The sequence below is a fragment of the Penaeus vannamei genome, chromosome 3 (genome assembly GCF_042767895.1).
Source record: "Penaeus vannamei isolate JL-2024 chromosome 3, ASM4276789v1, whole genome shotgun sequence".
Classification (NCBI taxonomy): Eukaryota; Metazoa; Arthropoda; class Malacostraca; order Decapoda; family Penaeidae; genus Penaeus; species Penaeus vannamei.
This window is the reverse complement of record NC_091551.1, coordinates 6,152,353-6,169,852: the sequence shown is the minus strand read 5'-3', so window position 1 is coordinate 6,169,852 and position 17,500 is coordinate 6,152,353. Positions and strand designations below refer to the sequence as shown.

Below are 17,500 nucleotides of genomic sequence, written 5' to 3'. Positions count from 1 at the left end.
ACCTCCTCCTCTACCCCCACTCTCCCTCCCTCCCTCTCTCTACCCCCCACTCTCTCTCCCTCCTTCCTCTCCCCCTCTCCCTCCCTCCTTCCCACCAGATGAAAATACAGATGGCCTCCCTGTGGGGTCCTTATTATCATATTGCACATTCCCGCCAGGTGAGGTGCCCGATCCTGAGTTAGGAAATGGGAACAGCTGATGGCTTTGAACAGAGATAGGGAGTTGTTTATGAGCTTGCTTTTAATGGCCTAGAACTGCAGAGAAGGGGAGATAAATTTTGCCTTACTGCTTGTGTGTTGTGTTGTTTTGTGTTGCATGATTCGTTACTGGCAGGAAGGGTTGGGGGAGAGCGAGGGAGGTAGAGGTAGAGGTAGAGGTAGAGAAATGGGTAGATATAGAGATAGAAGTAGAGGTAGAGATAAGAGATAGGTAAAGGGTAGAGGTAGATATAGATATAGAGATAGAGGTAAAGGATAGAGGTAGAGATAGAGGTAAAGGTAAAGGTAAAGGTAAAGATAGAGGTAGAAGTAGAAGTACAGATAGAGATAGAGGTAAAGGGTAGAGATAGATATAGATGTAGAGATAGAGATAGAGGTAAAGGTAGATACAGAAGTACAGATAGAGATAGAGGTAAAGGTAGAGATAAAAGTACAGATAGAGATAGAGGTTAAGGGTATAGGTAGATATAGAGATATAAATAGAGGTAAAGGGTAGAGGTAGAGATAGAAGTACAGATAGAGATAGAGATAGAACTAGAACTAGAGGTGCAGGTAGTTGATGGAGGGAGAAGAGAAGGAGAGAGAAAGAGCGAGAGCAAGCGAGAATGAGAGTTGCATGACTCGATAGACGAGCCGACCTTCCGACCTTCCGAGAGATCCCGACATCCTCTGCGTCGGGATCTTCGCCGAGGAGGAGCTGCAGCGAGATGCGTTCGGGTCTGCTCGGCCGCCTTGGCTCACGCACGCACGCACACGAAAGCGAGGAAGCAAGCGGTGATGCAAACGGCTCTGGCCTGTGGGGGGCAGAAGATGCGAAGCCCCGGCGGTTTATTTTCCTGGGCCGGTTGGTGCTCGCAAGGGAGGAAATAGCTTCTTGTTATCCTAGGGCGGGGCTAACGGGGGGTGGGGGTGGATGGGGGGATGGAGGGATGGGGGAGGAGAAGGATGGGGGGTGGAGCGATGGGGGAGGAGAAGGATAGGGGTGGAAGGTGAGGGGGGTGGAGCGATGGGGTAGGAGGAGGATGGGGGGGGGGCGAAGGGGGAGGAGGAGGAGGGGGACTGGGCAAAAGGAGGAGGAGGAGGAGAAAGGGAAGGGGCGGAGGAGGAGGAGGAGGAGGAGGAAGGGGGTTAGGACAAGGTGGTGACGTCACTCATGCATTCGTCGCAACAATCAGCTGGTTCTCCGGACTCACGAAAGACTGGTGTTGCGTCATCCTTAGTCCTCGGGGCCCGGGGGGTAAGAGGGCGGGGCGAGGGAGAGGGGGAAGGTAATGGGTGGTGAGAGGGCGGGGCGAGGGAGGGGGGGAAGGTAATGGGTGGTGAGGGGGCGGGGCGAGGGAGAGGGGGAAGGTAATGGGTGATGAGAGGGCGGGGCGAGGGAGAGGGGGAAGGTAATGGGTGGTAAGAGGGCGGGGCGAGGGAGAGGGGGAAGGTAATGGGTGGTGAGAGGACGGGGCGAGGGAGAGGGGTAGGGTAATGGGTGGTGAGAGGGCGGGGCGAGGGAGAGGGGGAAGGTAATGGGTGGTGAGAGGGGGAGGTAATGGGTGATGAGAGGGCGGGGCGAGGGAGAGGGGAAGGTAATGGGTGGTGAGGGGGCGGGGCGAGGGAGTGGGGGAAGGTAATGGGTGGTGAGAGGGCGGGGCGAGGGAGAGGGGGAAGGTAATGGGTGGTGAGAGGGCGTGGCGAGGGAGAGGGGTAGGGTAATGGGTGGTGAGAGGGCGGGGCGAGGGAGAGGGGGAAGGTAATGGGTGGTGAGAGGGCGGGGCGAGGGAGAGGGGGAAGGTAATGGGTGGTGAGAGGGCGGGGCGAGGGAGAAGAGGAGGGTAATGGGTGGTGAAAGGGCGGGACGAGGGAGAGGGGGAAGGTAATGGGTGGTGAGAGGGCGGGGCGAGGGAGAGGGGGAAGGTAATGGGTGGTGAGAGGGCGGGGCGACGGAGAGGGGAAGGTAATGGGTGGTGAGAGGGCGTGGCGAGGGAGAGGGGGAAGGTAATGGGTGGTGAGAGGGCGGGGCGAGGGAGAGGGGGAAGGTAATGGGTGGTGAGAGGGCGGGGCGAGGGAGAGGGGGGGGGCAATGGGTGATGAGAGGGCGGGGCGAGGGAGAGGGGGAAGGTAATGGGTGGTGAGAGGGCGGGGCGAGGGAGAGGGGGAAGGTAATGGGTGGTGAGAGGGCGGGGCGAGGGAGAGGGGGAAGGTAATGGGCGGGGCGAGGGAGAGGGGTAAGGTAATGGGTGGTGAGAGGGCGGGGCGAGGGAGAGGGGGAAGGTAATGGGTGATGAGAGTGTGGGGCGAGGGAGAGGGGGAAGGTAATGGGCGGGGCGAGGGAGAGGGGGAAGGTAATGGGTGGTGAGAGGGCGGGGCGAGGGAGAGGGGAAGGTAATGGGTGGTGAGAGGGCGGGGCGAGGGAGAGGGGGAAGGTAATGGGTGATGAGAGGGCGGGGCGAGGGAGAGGGGGAAGGTAATGGGCGGGGCGAGGGAGAGGGGTAAGGTAATGGGTGGTGAGAGGGCGGGGCGAGGGAGAGGGGGAGGTAATGGGTGGTGAGAGGGCGGGGCGAGGGAGAAGGGGAAGGTAATGGGTGGTGAGAGGGCGGGGCGAGGGAGAGGGTGAAGGTAATGGGTGGTGAGAGGGCGGGGCGAGGGAGAGGGGGAAGGTAATGGGTGGTGAGAGGGCGGGGCGAGGGAGAGGGGGAAGGTAATGGGTGGTGAGAGGGCGGGGCGAGGGAAAGGGGGAAGGTAATGGGTGGTGAGAGGGCTGGGCGAGGGAGAGGGGGAAGGTAATGGGTGGTGAGAGGGCGGGGCGAGGGAGAGGGGCAAGGTAATGGGTGGTGAGAGGGCGGGGCGAGGGAGAGGGGGAAGGTAATGGGTGGTTAGGGGGCGGGGCGAGGGAGAGGGGGAAGGTAATGGGTGGTGAGAGGGCGGGGCGAGGGAGAAGGGGGAGGTAATGGGTGGTGAGGGGGCGGGGCGAGGGAGAGGGGGAAGGTAATGGGTGGTGAGAAGGCGGGGCGAGGGAGAGGGGGAAGGTAATGGGCGGTGAGAGGGCGTGGCGAGGGAGAGGGGGAAGGTAATGGGTGGTGAGAGGGCGGGGCGAGGGAGCGGGGGAAGGTAATGTGTGGTGAGAGGGCGGGGCGAGGGAGAGGGGGAAGGTAATGGGTGGTGAGAGGGCGGGGCGAGGGAGAAGGGGGAGGTAATGGGTGGTGAGAGGGCGTGGCGAGGGAGAGGGGGAAGGTAATGGGTGGTGAGAGGGCGGGGCGAGGGAGAGGGGGAAGGTAATGGGTGGGGAGAGGGCGTGGGGGGGGAGGGGGGGAAGGTGATGGGTGGTGAGAGGGGGGGGGGAGGGAGAGGGGAAAGGTAATGGGTGGTGAGAGGGCGGGGCGAGGGAGAGGGGGAAGGTAATGGGTGGTGAGAGGGCGGGGCGAGGGAGAAGGGGGAGGTAATGGGTGGTGAGAGGGCGGGGCGAGGGAGAGGGGGAAGGTAATGGGTGGTGAGAGGGCGGGGCGAGGGAGAGGGGTAAGGTAATGGGTGGTGAGAGGGCGGGGCGAGGGAGAGGGGGAAGGTAATGGGTGGTGAGAGGGCGGGGCGAGGGAGAGGGGGAAGGTAATGGGTGGTGAGAGGGCGTGGCGAGGGAGAAGGGGAGGGTAATGGGTGGTGAGAGGGCGGGGCGAGGGAGAGGGGGAAGGTAATGGGTGGTGAGAGGGCGGGGCGAGGGAGAGGGGGAAGAGGATGAGAAGGTAATGGGTGGTTAGACGAAGGAAAGGAAGGTACGTAAGAATGATAAAAAAGAAGACGGAGAGGAAGAAGAAAAAGGAAAAAAAGAACAGGAGACGAACAAAGCTCAAGATTTGAGAAGAAAACAGACACACAAACAAGAAAGATAAATATAGACTAAGTAAAAGGAAAACATACGTATGTTAAAATGTTACCCCCCCCCCCAAAAAAAAAAAAAAAAAAAAAAAAAAAAAAAAAAAAAAAAACTTTGTGACGAAAAAATATCTATAAAATACATATGTATATAACAAAAGAAAAATGGCAAAAAGAATTATGACAAAAGCAGTAATCTTTATGACAAGAAGCAGTAATCTAATGACTTTTTTTTATCCCCGTTTTGCAGGTGAGTGAGACCAGGGTGCGCGGTGGAATGGGCGGACGGCGCTTGGGTGAGTTTTTTTCCCAACTGCTTGTTCTTATTCTTCCTCCTCTTCTTGTTCTTCTTCCTCTTCTTCTTCCTCCTCTTCTTCGTCTTCTTGTTCTTCCTCTTTTTTTTCCCAACTGCTTGTACGGTCACTATTTTTTTCGATGTGATTCTTATCTCTTTATTTTTATTTATTTTTTTTTTTGTAGTTTTTTTGTGTGCGTGTCTTTATTTATTTGTTTGGTTGTATGTTGGCATGCTTTTTGTGTGCGCGTGTCTTTGTTTATTTGTTTGGTTGCATGTTGGCATGTTTTTTTGTGTGTGTGCGTACCTTTGTTTATTTGTTTGGTTGTATGTTGGCATGTTTTTTTTTGTGTGTGCGTGCCTTTGTTTATTTGTTTGGTTGTATGTTGGCATGTTTTTTTCGGGGGGGGGGGGGGGTTGTGTTTATTGGCTTTGTTTTCATAGAGGTTGTTTTTCCTGTTGTGATTGTTCTCTTTTTTTATTTTCGTTTATTCGTTGTCGTCCTTGTCTTCCGCTACTTTTGTTTATACGTTTTCTTCTTCTCTCTCATCTGTCTCGTCTTCTTTTTCTCCTTCATCTACTACTTCTACTTCCTCTTCATCTTAGTTCTTCTTCTTTCTTTCTGTTCTCCCTCTTCTTCGTGCTCCTTTTTTTTCTTTTCTTCTTCTTTTTTTTCTCCCTTTTCTTCTTTTCTTCCTCCTCTTCTTGTTCTTGTTCTTCCACCTCTTCTTGTTGTTGTTGTTCTTCCTCTTCTTGTTCTTATTCTTCCTCCTCTTGTTCTCCTTCTTCTTCTTCCTCTTCTTCTTGTTCTCCTTCTTCTTCTTCTTTTTCTTTTTTTCTTCCTCCTCCTCCTCTTCTTTTTCTTTTCTTCTTCATCTTCTTGTTCTATTACCTCTACGGCTACTATATCTACTTATACATCTTTTTTTCTTCGTTTTCTTCCTTTTCTTGCTGTTGTTTCTGATGTTTTATTTTGATCATTATTATTAGTGTTTCTTTCGATTTTGATATTCCTGTTATAATTGTCATAATCATCATCCGTTGTCATCTTTGTCATCGTCGTCATCAGCAACAGTTATAGTCATCAGTCATCAGTTTCTCGAACATTTCCAATGGCAGTTATCGCATGAGTCTCAATAATCATCGTCAATCATATTCATTAATCATTATCATCATCAATCATCAACAATCATATTCATCAATCATCATCAATCATATTCATCATCAAACATCACATCATCATCCTCAATATCAGTATCATCAGTCATCATCATCATCATCATCAATAATCATATTCATCATCATCATTATTATCATTATCATTGTAATAGCAATAGTCCTCATCTGACTTAGAAATGTAGATGTACGGTGAGAATAAACGGAAGAAGGAAGAGAAGATAAAGATGGAACAGGAAGAGAAAAAAAATCGAAAAGAGGGAAGGAAGAAGAAGAATGTGGAGAAGAAGAAGAAGAAGAAGGAGAAGAAGAAGAAGAAGAAGAAGAAGAAGAAGAAGAAGAAGAAGAAGAAGAAGAAGAAGAAGAAGAAGAAGAAGAAGAAGAAGAAGAAGAAGAAGCAGAAGCAGACGTAGTAGAAGAAGAAGGAGAAGAAAAGAAGAAGAAGAAGAAAGTGGAGGAGGAGGAGAAGAAGTAGTAGAAATAGAAAAGTGGCCAGGAAGACGGGTCAGGGACGCGCATGGTGGGCTGGATGGGGGGAGGGGGAGAGGGAGGGGGTGGGCCGCGGAGAAAGCTGGAGGATAGTTGAGACCAAAACACCTGGGTTGATTTCGGAGTCTTTAGGGTGGTGATGATGGTGATGAGGATGAGGATGAGGATAATGATAATGGTGATGATAATGATGGTGGTGGTGATGGTGAAGGTAATGATGATGGAGGGTAATGAGTGTTATGAGTAGTGGTGATGGTGGTGATTTTAACGATGGGGAAGATGATGGTGGTGTTGGTGGTGAGGATGATGGTGATGGTGGAGGAAGAGCAGGAGAAGGATGCGGTGGTTGTGATCGTGATGAAGGTGACGATGAGGGTGGCGAAGGTGACCGCGGTGATGTTATGATTGAGTTAACGTTGCCAAAGCCACGGTCGCGGAGACGGACGGAGGAAAGCGGGACTCGAAAGAAAGCAGGAGAGAATGGAAGGGGAAGAAGAAAAGGGGAATAGAAGATGGGAGTCAGAGACGTGTCTACAGTAAACGAAAGAAAGAAAGCAGGAGAGAATGGAAGGGGGAGAAGAAAAGGGGAATAGAAGATGGGAGATAGAGACGTGTCTACAGTAAACGAAAGAAAGAAAGCAAGAGAATGGAAGGGGGAGATGAGGGGGGGGAGGGGGAAGAAAAGGGGAATAGAAGATGAGAGATAGAGACGTGGGAGATAGAGACGTGTCTACAGTAAACGAAAGAAAGAAAGCAGGAGAGAATGGAAGGGGGAGAAGAAAGGGGAATAGAAGATGGGAGATAGAGACGTGTCTACAGTAAACGAAAGAAAGAAAGCAGGAGAGAATGGAACGGGGAGATGTGGGGGGGGAGGGGGAAGAAAGGGGAATAGAAGATGGGAGATAGAGACGTGTCTACAGTAAACGAAAGAAAGAAAGCAGGAGAGAATGGAAGGGGGAGATGAGGGGGGGAGGGGGAAGAAAAGGGGAATAGAAGATGGGAGATAGAGACGTGTCTACAGTAAACGAAAGAAAGAAAGCAGGATAGAATGGAAGTGGGATATGAGGGGGAGAAGAAAAGGGGAATAGAAGATGGGAGATAGAGACGTGTTTACAATAAACGAAAGAAAGAAAGCAAGAGAGAATGGAAGGAGGAGATGATGGGGGGGAAGAAAAGGGGAATAGAAGATGGGAGATAGAGACGGGGAAAGATCTGCCGAGGGTTGAAGACATCGGAAGGGAGAATGGGAGATGATGGGCGTGGCTCACCTTTTCTCCGCCCGTTTTGCCGTTCGTATGACTGACGGCGTTGACTTGGTGCGCTGCCCCCCCCTCCTCTACCCCTACCCCTAGCCCCCTCTCCACCTGTTGGCGGTGTCATTGGCGTCCCTTCTCGCTTGCTGTCCTTATATTTTCCCTTTCTTCGCTCCTTCATAAGCCTTTCCTCCTCATTTTCCCCTCCCTTTTCCTACATTCTCCTCCAGTTTCCTCCTTTGTCTTCCTATTTCTCCTCCTGTTCCTTCTTTCTCCTCTCTTTTCCTCCTTTCTCCTCTTACCCCTTCTTTCTCCTCCCTTTTCCTCCTTTTTCCTCCCTTTTCCTCCTTCCTCCTCTTACCCCTTCTTTCTCCTCCTATCCCTCCTTTCTCCTCCAATTCCTCTTCTCTTCTCTCCTTCCTTTCTCCTCCTAACCCTTCTTCGCTTCCCCCTTATGTCTCCCTTCCCGAGGTCGTGGACAACCTCGGATTCCAGTAAGCCCCGCGATGGCGTCCTTCGCCGAGCTCCAGCAGGGGACGCCGCTCGGGAACGCCGTCGGGGAGCAGGGGCGACGCCAAGCGGACGCCGACGGGGGGAGGAGGAGGTGGCGCTGGGGTGTGGACTCTGCCGTTTGGAGTTTGGGCGGAGGCGTCTTCTCTTTCTTTCTTCTACTTTTGGCTCCTTCGCTCTCTCTCTCTCTCTCTGTGTCTCTCTGTCTGTCTATTTATCTGTTTATCTATCTCGCTCTCGCTCCCTCTCGCTCCCCCTCTCACTCGTCCGCTTCCTCTCCCTCACCCTCTATACTTTCCCATTTTTATTCCTACTATTCATCCATCCCTCCTTCCTTCCCTCCTTCCCCCCTTCCCCCCTTCCCTCCTTCTTCTCTCGGCCGCTCGCTCCCGCTGGCTTTGATCACTTTGGCGTCGCATTTGAGAAGATAATCATCATATCATACCTTTATTAGTTTCCCCGGCTGTCACTTGCCACCTCTCTTAGATATGTTGTGTCAGATCGCGTGCGTGTGTGAATGCTTGGCTGTCTCTTTGTTGTGTGAAAGATTATTGTTATTATCATTTTATATTTATTTGTATTTGCGACTACATTTGGCTCTCCGAAAAAAAATGTATTTGGAAACAAATGATATTGCGTTAAGCCGTTGAATAAAACAGCTGAACACACCAAAGCGACGCCGGTGGGTGTTGTTTTTGTTTTGAAAATGATCATAGGAAAGGTTTGGCTTCATTTTTTAAAGGCGTAGAAATGTCTGATTTTTCTATTCTGTCGTAGAATTACCTCCGGATTTGTACATGTAAAAACTTTTATTCAAAATGATCATCGGAAAGGTTTTACTTTATTTTATAGTTCTTAATTTTTCTAAATTATGTCATAAAAATGCCGCCGAATTTGTGCTGGTAAATACTAGAAGATTATGATATTTAAGAATATTTTGTTTTTCGTCAGAAAGATAGGAATCGATCAAAAAAAATGTAATATAGGCTTAGCGAGCAAAGAGGAATCAGCGCACGCATTACGTACGTGGATGCAGGCACGTATCAAGCGCCCAGAAACGCACACGCGCACGAACATACGCCTTCGCACACGTATACCAATGTGTGTGCGCGCACATGGACTCGACGATGCGTACACGTGACACACTCACACAGGTCTCCGTCGCAAGAAGGACCAGGATCCGTCGCCCGATGAGGCCGCCGTGATTGGGCAGGGGCGAGAGGCACCAGGGCCAGGCGAGGGGCGTCCCGGGCCTCGGACGCGCCCTGCTGTGTGCGCTCCGACGCCTGCGCCGCCCGCACGAGGCCGGGGGTCTGGCTCGCGAGTGGGAACTGTCCTCGCCCGTAGGCCTGGCCGGGATTAGAATTCCTTTGATCTGGCTAGGTGTTAGGAGGATCCGGTTTGTGCTTCTTATGGTTGGTTAGTTTGTTTTTTTCGTGGTTAGTTAGTTTTTTTTTTATGTCTCTGCGTCTGGGCATCGATGTGATGGATGACCGGGGCGGCATTTCCTCCTCCCAGTTATGCCTGTGATCGCCACGGAGTCTCGGCCATTTCAGGCAGCCGGAAAATGTGTGGCGTCGTTAATGAGAGCCTTGGGGTCGCTCTGTATGGCCGTGCGATGCGAGGGAGGACGCGCTTTGTATTGGAACGTTTAAATCTATCTTTATGAGTATCATTTGCATAGGGAGGCTTGGCTTTGTCTTCGAGAGGGTGCCGACGTGTTTGCACTGCGATGACAAGATAGCGAAACGGCTCGCTCTCCGTCCCGCTGTGCACCAGGTTGGCGAGGGGCGGCTCGGTAGCCCAGCACGCCCCCAAAAGCACGCCCTTGAGTGCTACTGCTCGGGCCTCGGCGAGCGAATCAGCGGGCCGTCTGCAGGAGGCACTTGGGGAGTATTTTCGGAAGGGCTTGAGGTCTCGCGAGGAGGGTTGGAGTAGGGAGAAGGGTAGGAGAGGAAATGAAAAGGGGATGGAGAGGGAGAAGGGGAAGGAGAAGGAGAAGGAGATGGAGAAGGGGGAGGAGAAGGAGAGGGAGAAGGGGGAGGAGAAGGAGAGGGAGAGGGAGAAGGAACGAGAGAAGAGGGCGAAAGAGAGCGAGATAGAAGGAGGAAAAGAGAAAGAGACAGACAGACAGACAGAACAGGAAGAGATATAGACAGAGTGAGTGAGAGCAGACGAAGGATAGAAGAGGGAGAAGAGAAGAGCGAGAGAGAGGCGAGCCGAGAGGCTTTGGGAGACGTCTTGAGGTAAGTGAGCGTCGATTCGGGTTACAGCCTTCCCCTTGCGCGGAGGTTCCTTCGGCGCTCACCCTTTACTTGGTGATTACTGCCGCGTCGCCGTGACGTCAGAGGCTCCCCGCCCCGGGATTGGCGATGCAAGAGTACTCGCCGGGCTGTTACGGCTCTCGTTCTCTCGCTTTCGCCCTTTTGTGCTGTTATTTCCCGTCTCGTGTCGGAGGCTCGTCTGCCTCATTTGCGGGGTTTTATTTAGTTTGTTGGCGTGCTTTTGTTTCGAGATAGGCCGGCGCTCGTAAAGAGGAGGGGAGATCAAACATGTGGGTAGGGCCGCGGTCTGTGCCCTAGGAGGCGGGGCCAGCCAGTGGTCAGCCAATTGCCATGCAAGACCTGGGTAGGAAATGGCCAATAGCGTGGCAGTGTTGCTGTTCCGAACCGCTCTCTCGCTCATTAATCAGAAAACAACATCAGTTGGACTGTTTAGTTTGAGAATCATCAGTCGAGGCGGCGGTCGTTGCGGGTTTGGAATTGGTCCGCGTGGGAAGGATAAGACACTCCCCGGCGGAGAGCCCCCCACTCCTGCCCTCTCCCCCGCTGGGCCCTTCCTTCACCCCCCTTCGTAGCAGTGCCTGAGTGGTGCCCTCGCCCCCTCCTCCTCCAACTCCTCCTCCTCCTCCTCTCGCACACTGGCTCACTGTCCCTCCGCGATCAGGGTTTACGCACCAGTAGACCTGGCAACCCCCACGTGGAGGTTTCGCGCGCTGGTCAGCCAGTCGTCCTCGAGGCTTGGCTCTCAGCAGCACCACCTGTGTTCCAGTGGCTCTCCAGCACGACCATCCCCTAAAGGACTCCGTTCTCCTCCTCTTCGGCCCCCCTGAAAAAGGACGCTGCCTCCCTCCCCCCCCCTCGCCCTGAACGCTGCCCTGCCCCCCCGCCCGTCCACGCCCCGTCCTCCCTCCCCCTCCCCCAGCATGCACTCAGGCCGTCGGCGCTCTGGCCTGCGTGATCATCCTGGAGGTGCTCTCGGCGAGGTGCTCGTGTAACGGATCCCGACGGACAACACGCGCGGTGCTGCCCCGTTTTAGTGCATGTAGTCCGCTTCGACGCTAACATAGGGAATAGGAAGCTAGTGCGAGCAAGCATCTGCGATACAGGAATATATTATGTACTAAACATACGTACGGAGTCAGCAGTGTTACTAATATAGTGTAAGGCAAGATATATATATGAAGATGAATATATAAGGCATAGTTACATAATATATATATAGAAATAAAGTATACGTAGATATATTAGAACATAATCCAAAGTTATCTAAAAGTGTTTACTTGCGAGTGCATTTGCCGAGTGCAGTGTTAATTATAGTGCAGGCCAGCTAGTGAAGTGCAATGCCTGTCGCCCAGTACCCCTACCCCGTCACGGGCGCCCACCCGAGCTACGGCGGCTACAACGACTTCGCCGTGAGGGCGCCGGCAGCCCCTCACGACGGGGGAGTCCACCCCGAATGCCACAGCCGGATGCCCCTCCCGCACGCGCAGGACGGGGGCAGCCTGGTGCCTCCGAAGGAAAGGGCCGCCTCCGCCGCCGAGTTCTCCAGGTACCACATGATGGGTCCTCCTGACGGGGGCCACGAGGCGACCAGGGGCTCCGTGGCGGGCTCGCACAACGGAGCGGCACACATGTCGCATGCGCACAACGCAGGGCACTTCGCGGGCCCCCACGCCGGCGTGGGGATCAGGCCCGCGCACCTGAGCGAACAGGTGGCATACGCTTCCTACATGGCATCGCCCTTGGACACCCAAGGAGGGTACGCTGAGCCCCGCAGGCAGGGCTACCCCGTACCTCAGCAATACTCGGGCTACGAGCACCCGCATCCAGGGGAGCCTCCCGGGGCGGGCTTCGAAAGGCGCCTGTACCCGCGGCCGCTGTCCAGCTTGCAGGAGCCGCAGCACCACCAGGCGCAGCCCTACGACGACTTCAGGGCTGTGCCCGCCAGCGGGGGCTTCCTGCGTTACCTGAGCCGGGAGCACCTCTCCCCGCCGGCGTCGTCGGCAACGGCGAGCTGCCTCTCTGATGCACACGGCTGCTCTCCGGCGGTCACCACCAAGGTCGAGCCCGACGCCGAGTGGTGGCACGAGGGCGACCTCCTGGACCGCTTCCAGCAGGTGCGACTCCAGGCCGACGACGCGCCGGGCCGCGAGCGAACCACGCCGCGGCGGAGGCGAAGGTACAGCCAAGCTTTCTTTTGTTTTGAAAGTCGAAGCGGAGAGGGAGAGAGAGAGAGAGAGAGAGAGAGAGAGAGAGAGAGAGAGAGAGAGAGAGAGAGAGAGAGAGAGAGAGAGAGAGAGAGAGAGAGATCGTCACAATCACAAGAAATCGGCACAATCTTCGACGTCCAGGAGGACGTCGAAGATTATGACGACACCTCGCCCTTGTCTTAGTGTGACAATGTCGTTTCGTGCACGCGATTTCTTCAGTTATTTATTTTATTTATTACGGCAGAGGGAGAGAGAGACAGACTCAGACTTAGATTAGATATTGAGTGAATAGCGAGAGAGAGTTAAACTGACAGACAGACAGAGCGCGAGCACTGCGAGCGGGAGGGGGGGGGGGTGAGAGAAAACGCGAGAGAGCGAGCGAGCGTCTGGCTCTAAAATCACTCTTTTTAAAGGAAAGTGTCCAGATCTGGACATTGATTGGCTGTTCCCTTGCCACAAAAGCGAATATAAAGGGAGAATTGGGCAACCCCCCCCCCCCCCCCCTCTCTCTCTTTCTCTCTCTCTCTCTCTCTCTCTCTCTCTCTCTCTCTCTCTCTCTCTCTCTCTCTCTCTCTCTCTCTCTCTCTCTCTCTCTCTCTCTTATGATGCTGTATGATGAGCACACGTCAGAAAAAGACGTGAAGTATATGTTGAAAAATGCATTGCGACAAATACATTACAAAATTAATTCTTTATCTGTTAATTAAGACTTAACACTAACCATAAATGTAGAAAATATATGTTGGTGAATAGAATGTTTAAAATGTATATTTATGTTTATATTTATGTTTTAAGATAGATGGATATACGAATTGTTACTATGGCTCTGGGTAGTTCAGAAAGTTCATTTACGGTGTTCCAATACAAGTAGCAAAAAAAGGGTTTCTTTTCCTGATTGTGCACGATATGTATTTGTTTCTTTTCCGCTCTATATGAAATGAATGCAGAGAAAAAATGTTATCTCATGGAAGAGGAAAGTAATATAGAAATTGTGATTGTTTATCTGTGGTTATGAAAGGGTAGATAACGGAATAGTATTCTACGACGCAGCAATAGTACTCTACTACGTGAAGCATAAGATTAAGATTAATAAAGCAAAGCATGAATTGAAGATCAGCAAAATGGAGTCAGAAATTATTAAGTATGAAGTTTAGAGCAGTAGTCTGGAGATCTGATAGATTGTTTATATTCGTAGTTAACATTAATTTGATGGATAAAAAACAAGAGAAGTCTTAAAAAGTCAAGTTTAGCATTAATTTGATGGATAAAAAACACGAGAAGTCTTAAAAAGTCAAGTTTAGCATTAATTTGATGGATAAAAATTCGAGAAGTCTTAAAAAGGCAAATTTAGCATTAATTTGACAGATATAAAAAGACGGTCTTATAAAGTCAAATTTAGAATTAATTTGATGGATAAAAACACGAGAAGTCTTAAAAAGTCAAATTTAGCGTGGATTTGATGGATAAAAAACACCAGGTCTTAAAAAGTAAAATTTTGCATACTTTGATAGATGTAAAACACGAGAAGTCTTAAAAAGTCAAATTTAGTATGAATTTGATGGATAAAATACACCAGAAGTCTTAAAAAGGCAAATTTAGCATTAATTTGATAGATATAAAAACACGGTCTTAAAAAGTCAAATTTAGCTTTACTTTGATAGATGTAAAAACGCAAAAAATATTAATATGTCAAATTTACTGATTTGTATTTTCAGTGATATATGCAATGATTTCAGATAATTTGATTTAGAAAGATGATTGTTGATAAACGGTAAGACATAGAAAAGCGAATAAGATATAGTAAACCTTTTGCAAGAAAAAAAATTCTTGTGCTTTAAGGAATAACTTAGAGACCAAATAACTTTAAGAGTTCTTTTAAGGCTGCTAAAGGACCTAAATTGAGTTGGTGGGTGACCTGGGAATCTGAACGTGCATTGACACAAGTTGTGGAAAGTGTAATGGAAAAGAACCAGGCGGAGTCCTTCGATAAAAAAAGGTTCTAGGAATCTGACGTTTTCACAGGTCCTGGGTCTGATTGGTGCTGATGCCGACCTCCTTCGATCTCCGGAGAGAGGTCAGCTTCATGGGGAATGGGGGGGTGGGGGTGGGGGTCTTACCTTGGTCACGTGATCGTCTCGTGGGTCTGGGTCAGCGGCATGGGTTGGCGCTATTTTTAACCGGCCATGGGTTGGTCTCCAGCCACCTGTGTCTTTGGTGATGGCAGCCGACGTCGAGTCCCCAGATTTTCTCGGAATTCATTTAGAAATCGATAAAAATCATTTTTCAGGGTCGGCTTCTCACAGATGAGAAGTAGGAAGGAGGGGGGGGGGTGGACGGGTTTACAGAAGCTTCCTCTTTTCATTTGGCTTCACCCACTGATTGGCCAGCCGTAGGTTCATTCCTAACCCTATGGGAGCTACAGCTGTAATGAACTGTTTCTTAACTGATGGAAAAGAATTCAGATGATAAGGGAAATGTTGAAGGTGACCACGAGGAAATGGAAGTGTTTATTGCAAGAGAGATTGGAAAGAGATAAGATTGTCTGTAGGGAATCAAGTAGAATAATAATGATTAAAAAATGTCAGAGATGTGGGACTGATTGGCGAATCGCAGCATCCCAGATTTAATCCAGGTTTGGTAATCGTGGCCCATTAAACCAGTTAATGGCATTATTTATTAGAGCGTCCTATTTGTCCTTCGGTTAAGAAATAAACAAATCCGGTCCAATTTGTGATAAGAGTTTATGAAGGCCAGACCTCGGTGTTGTAATGTGATTTATTATTGTTGGTATTAGTTTTATGGTGATAACAAGAATGATTATTATTGTTGCTGTTGTTGTTGTTGTCGTCATTATGATTATCACCCTTATCATCATCCATTTTTATTATTGTTATTGTTGTTAATTTATTATTATCATTATTTTTAATGGGCAAGAAAAATGTTTTTGAAGAGCTACAATGTACAATGAAAACTTTGCCTGAGTTAAACATATGTATACCTCTCCTGACTGCTCCTGACTGGCCAATCCAAGGGAAGGTTTTGGAGGCAGTAGTCACACCCAGTCGCTGGAATTGGGAACAATCTTAATTTTTTATGATGCGAATATTCAACATTTACCGGGAGTTGTAGATTAAAGGTGGCGGGTCGTAAACGTTTTATTTTAAACTTTTAAACGGTTGTTATTTTTGAACGGATAGGCTAGTGTACCCAGTTTATATTTTAGACAAAGATATGCATGTTAGGAGCGTTAATGGTAAAGACTACTGAAGATCAATTAACATTATCAGGTATACAGTAAATGTGCGAACATACACACTTTGGCATATCTCTAGTATATTATTATTGTTATCATTATTATTATTATCATTATTATTATCATCATTATTATTATTATCATTATTAATGTTATTGTTACTGTTATTATGATTGTGATTATTATTATTATTAGTAGTAGTAGTTGTAGTATTGTTATTAATATTATTATTATTATTATTATCATTATCATTATTACTACTACTGTTACTATTGCGAATACTATTATCACCATCATTTATTATTATTTCTCTACAATTATGCATCTGTGCATTTTATACTCTCTCTTCCTGTGTCCCTCTTTTTTTGTTACTTTTTCTCCTCCTGCTCCTCGCGCCCTTAACTCTCCAGTGAATTAGATAAAGACACAGACGAGGCTTGAAATGAAAACGATACCACCAAATTATGTTTTTCTTCTGTATGATTTTTTCATTTACAGGTAGATTTTATCGAGAAACTTAATTAACCAGAAAAACGGGTACGTCAGGAGCGATTGAGTTTTTTTTATATATATATAAAAAGCGAGAGAAAAAAACATGGACCTTTTTAGGAGCAAAAACTTGCACCACCCTCGAGTTGTCTCTCTGGATATTTTCTTTTATTTTCGGTTGTTTTTTTAATTATCGCTCGCCATAGCTCCTCTTGACTCGCGTAGAGTGACGGGAGTAGATGGAGTGACAAGTAGATGGAGTGACAAGTAGATGGAGTGACAAGTAGATGGAGTGACAAGTAGATGGAGTGACAAGTAGATGGCATTACGGAGTAGATGGAGTGACGGAGTAGAAGGTGTTGACGGAGTGTCAAGTAGATGGAGTTTCCGGAGTAAATGGAGTGACAGAGTAGACTGAGTGACAAGTAGATGGAGTGACAAAGTAGATGGGTGCGATACGTCGACGTCCTGTCATGCCACGCTTTGCTACTCTTGACAGGGGGTAGGGGGGGGAGGTTGGGCAGCCTTGGGCTTGTCATACGGCAGAGGGCCCTTGACAGCTTTTATCTATTGCAGTAGTGCCCGGGCTTTTTCCTCTCGTTACGCCATTCGATAGGGCTTATCGAGCGCGGCAGCCTTATTCGCAAGCAGTTTTAGTACCGAGGCATGTCTTAGAAGGCTTAGGCATTTGTGTTGGGAAAAAAGAAAGACAATGAGGCAAACGATTTTTGTTAGCGGCGCATGGATTAGAAAGCTTAGGCATTTGTGTTAGGAAAAAAGAAAGACAATGAGGTAAACAATTTTTGTTAGCGGCGCATGGATTAGAAGGCTTAGGCATTTGTGTTAGGAAAAAAGAAAGACAATGAGGTAAACAATTTTTGTTAGCGGTGCATGGATTAGAAGGCTTAGGCATTTGTGTTAGGAAAAGAGAAAGACAATGAGGTAAACAATTTTTGTTAGCGGTGCATGGATTAGAAGGCTTAGGCATTTGTGTTAGGAAAAGAGAAAGACAATGAGGTAAACAATTTTTGTTAGCGGTGCATATATTAGAAGTCTTAGGCATTTGTGTTAGGAAAAGAGAAAGACAAATAGTGAGGTAAACAATTTTTGTTAGCGGTGCATGTATTAGAAGTCTTAGGCATTTGTGTTAGGACAAAAGAAAGACAATGAGGTAAACGATTTTTGTTAGCGGTGTGCATGGATTAGAAGCCTTAGGCATTTGTGTTAGGAAAAAAGGGACGATAGATAGTGAGGTAAACAATTCTTCGTAGCGTTGTAGGCATTAGAAGCCTTGGGCATTTAAGTGTTTGGAAAAAAGGACGATAGATAATAATAATAGATAAGTAATAATGATAGATAAATGATAAGGCATTTACGTATTAGGAAAAAATAGATAGATAGGTAGATAATGAGGCTCACTGTTTTCCGTAGCGGCGCATGTCACTTAAGTGTTAGGAAAAAAGGAAGACG

The 17,500-nt window shown here is 48.9% G+C and overlaps 1 protein-coding gene across 4 annotated transcripts in view; it reads left to right on the top strand.

Annotated features, from left to right (window-relative positions):
* The window catches only part of LOC113807763 (hypoxia-inducible factor 1-alpha-like), a 317,856-nt gene that overhangs the window by 104,544 nt on the left and 195,812 nt on the right, over positions 1 to 17,500 (top strand). For 2 of the 4 annotated variants that reach the window (XM_070140453.1, XM_070140452.1), the window contains exon 1: positions 10,519 to 12,257. The exons of the other annotated variants lie outside the window; for them this stretch is intronic. In XM_070140453.1, coding sequence (XP_069996554.1) covers positions 11,419 to 12,257 — 839 coding nt within the window. In that variant the 5' untranslated portion in view covers positions 10,519 to 11,418. Of the gene's footprint in view, positions 1 to 10,518; positions 12,258 to 17,500 lie in introns of those variants that run through there. 4 annotated transcript variants of the gene reach the window in all.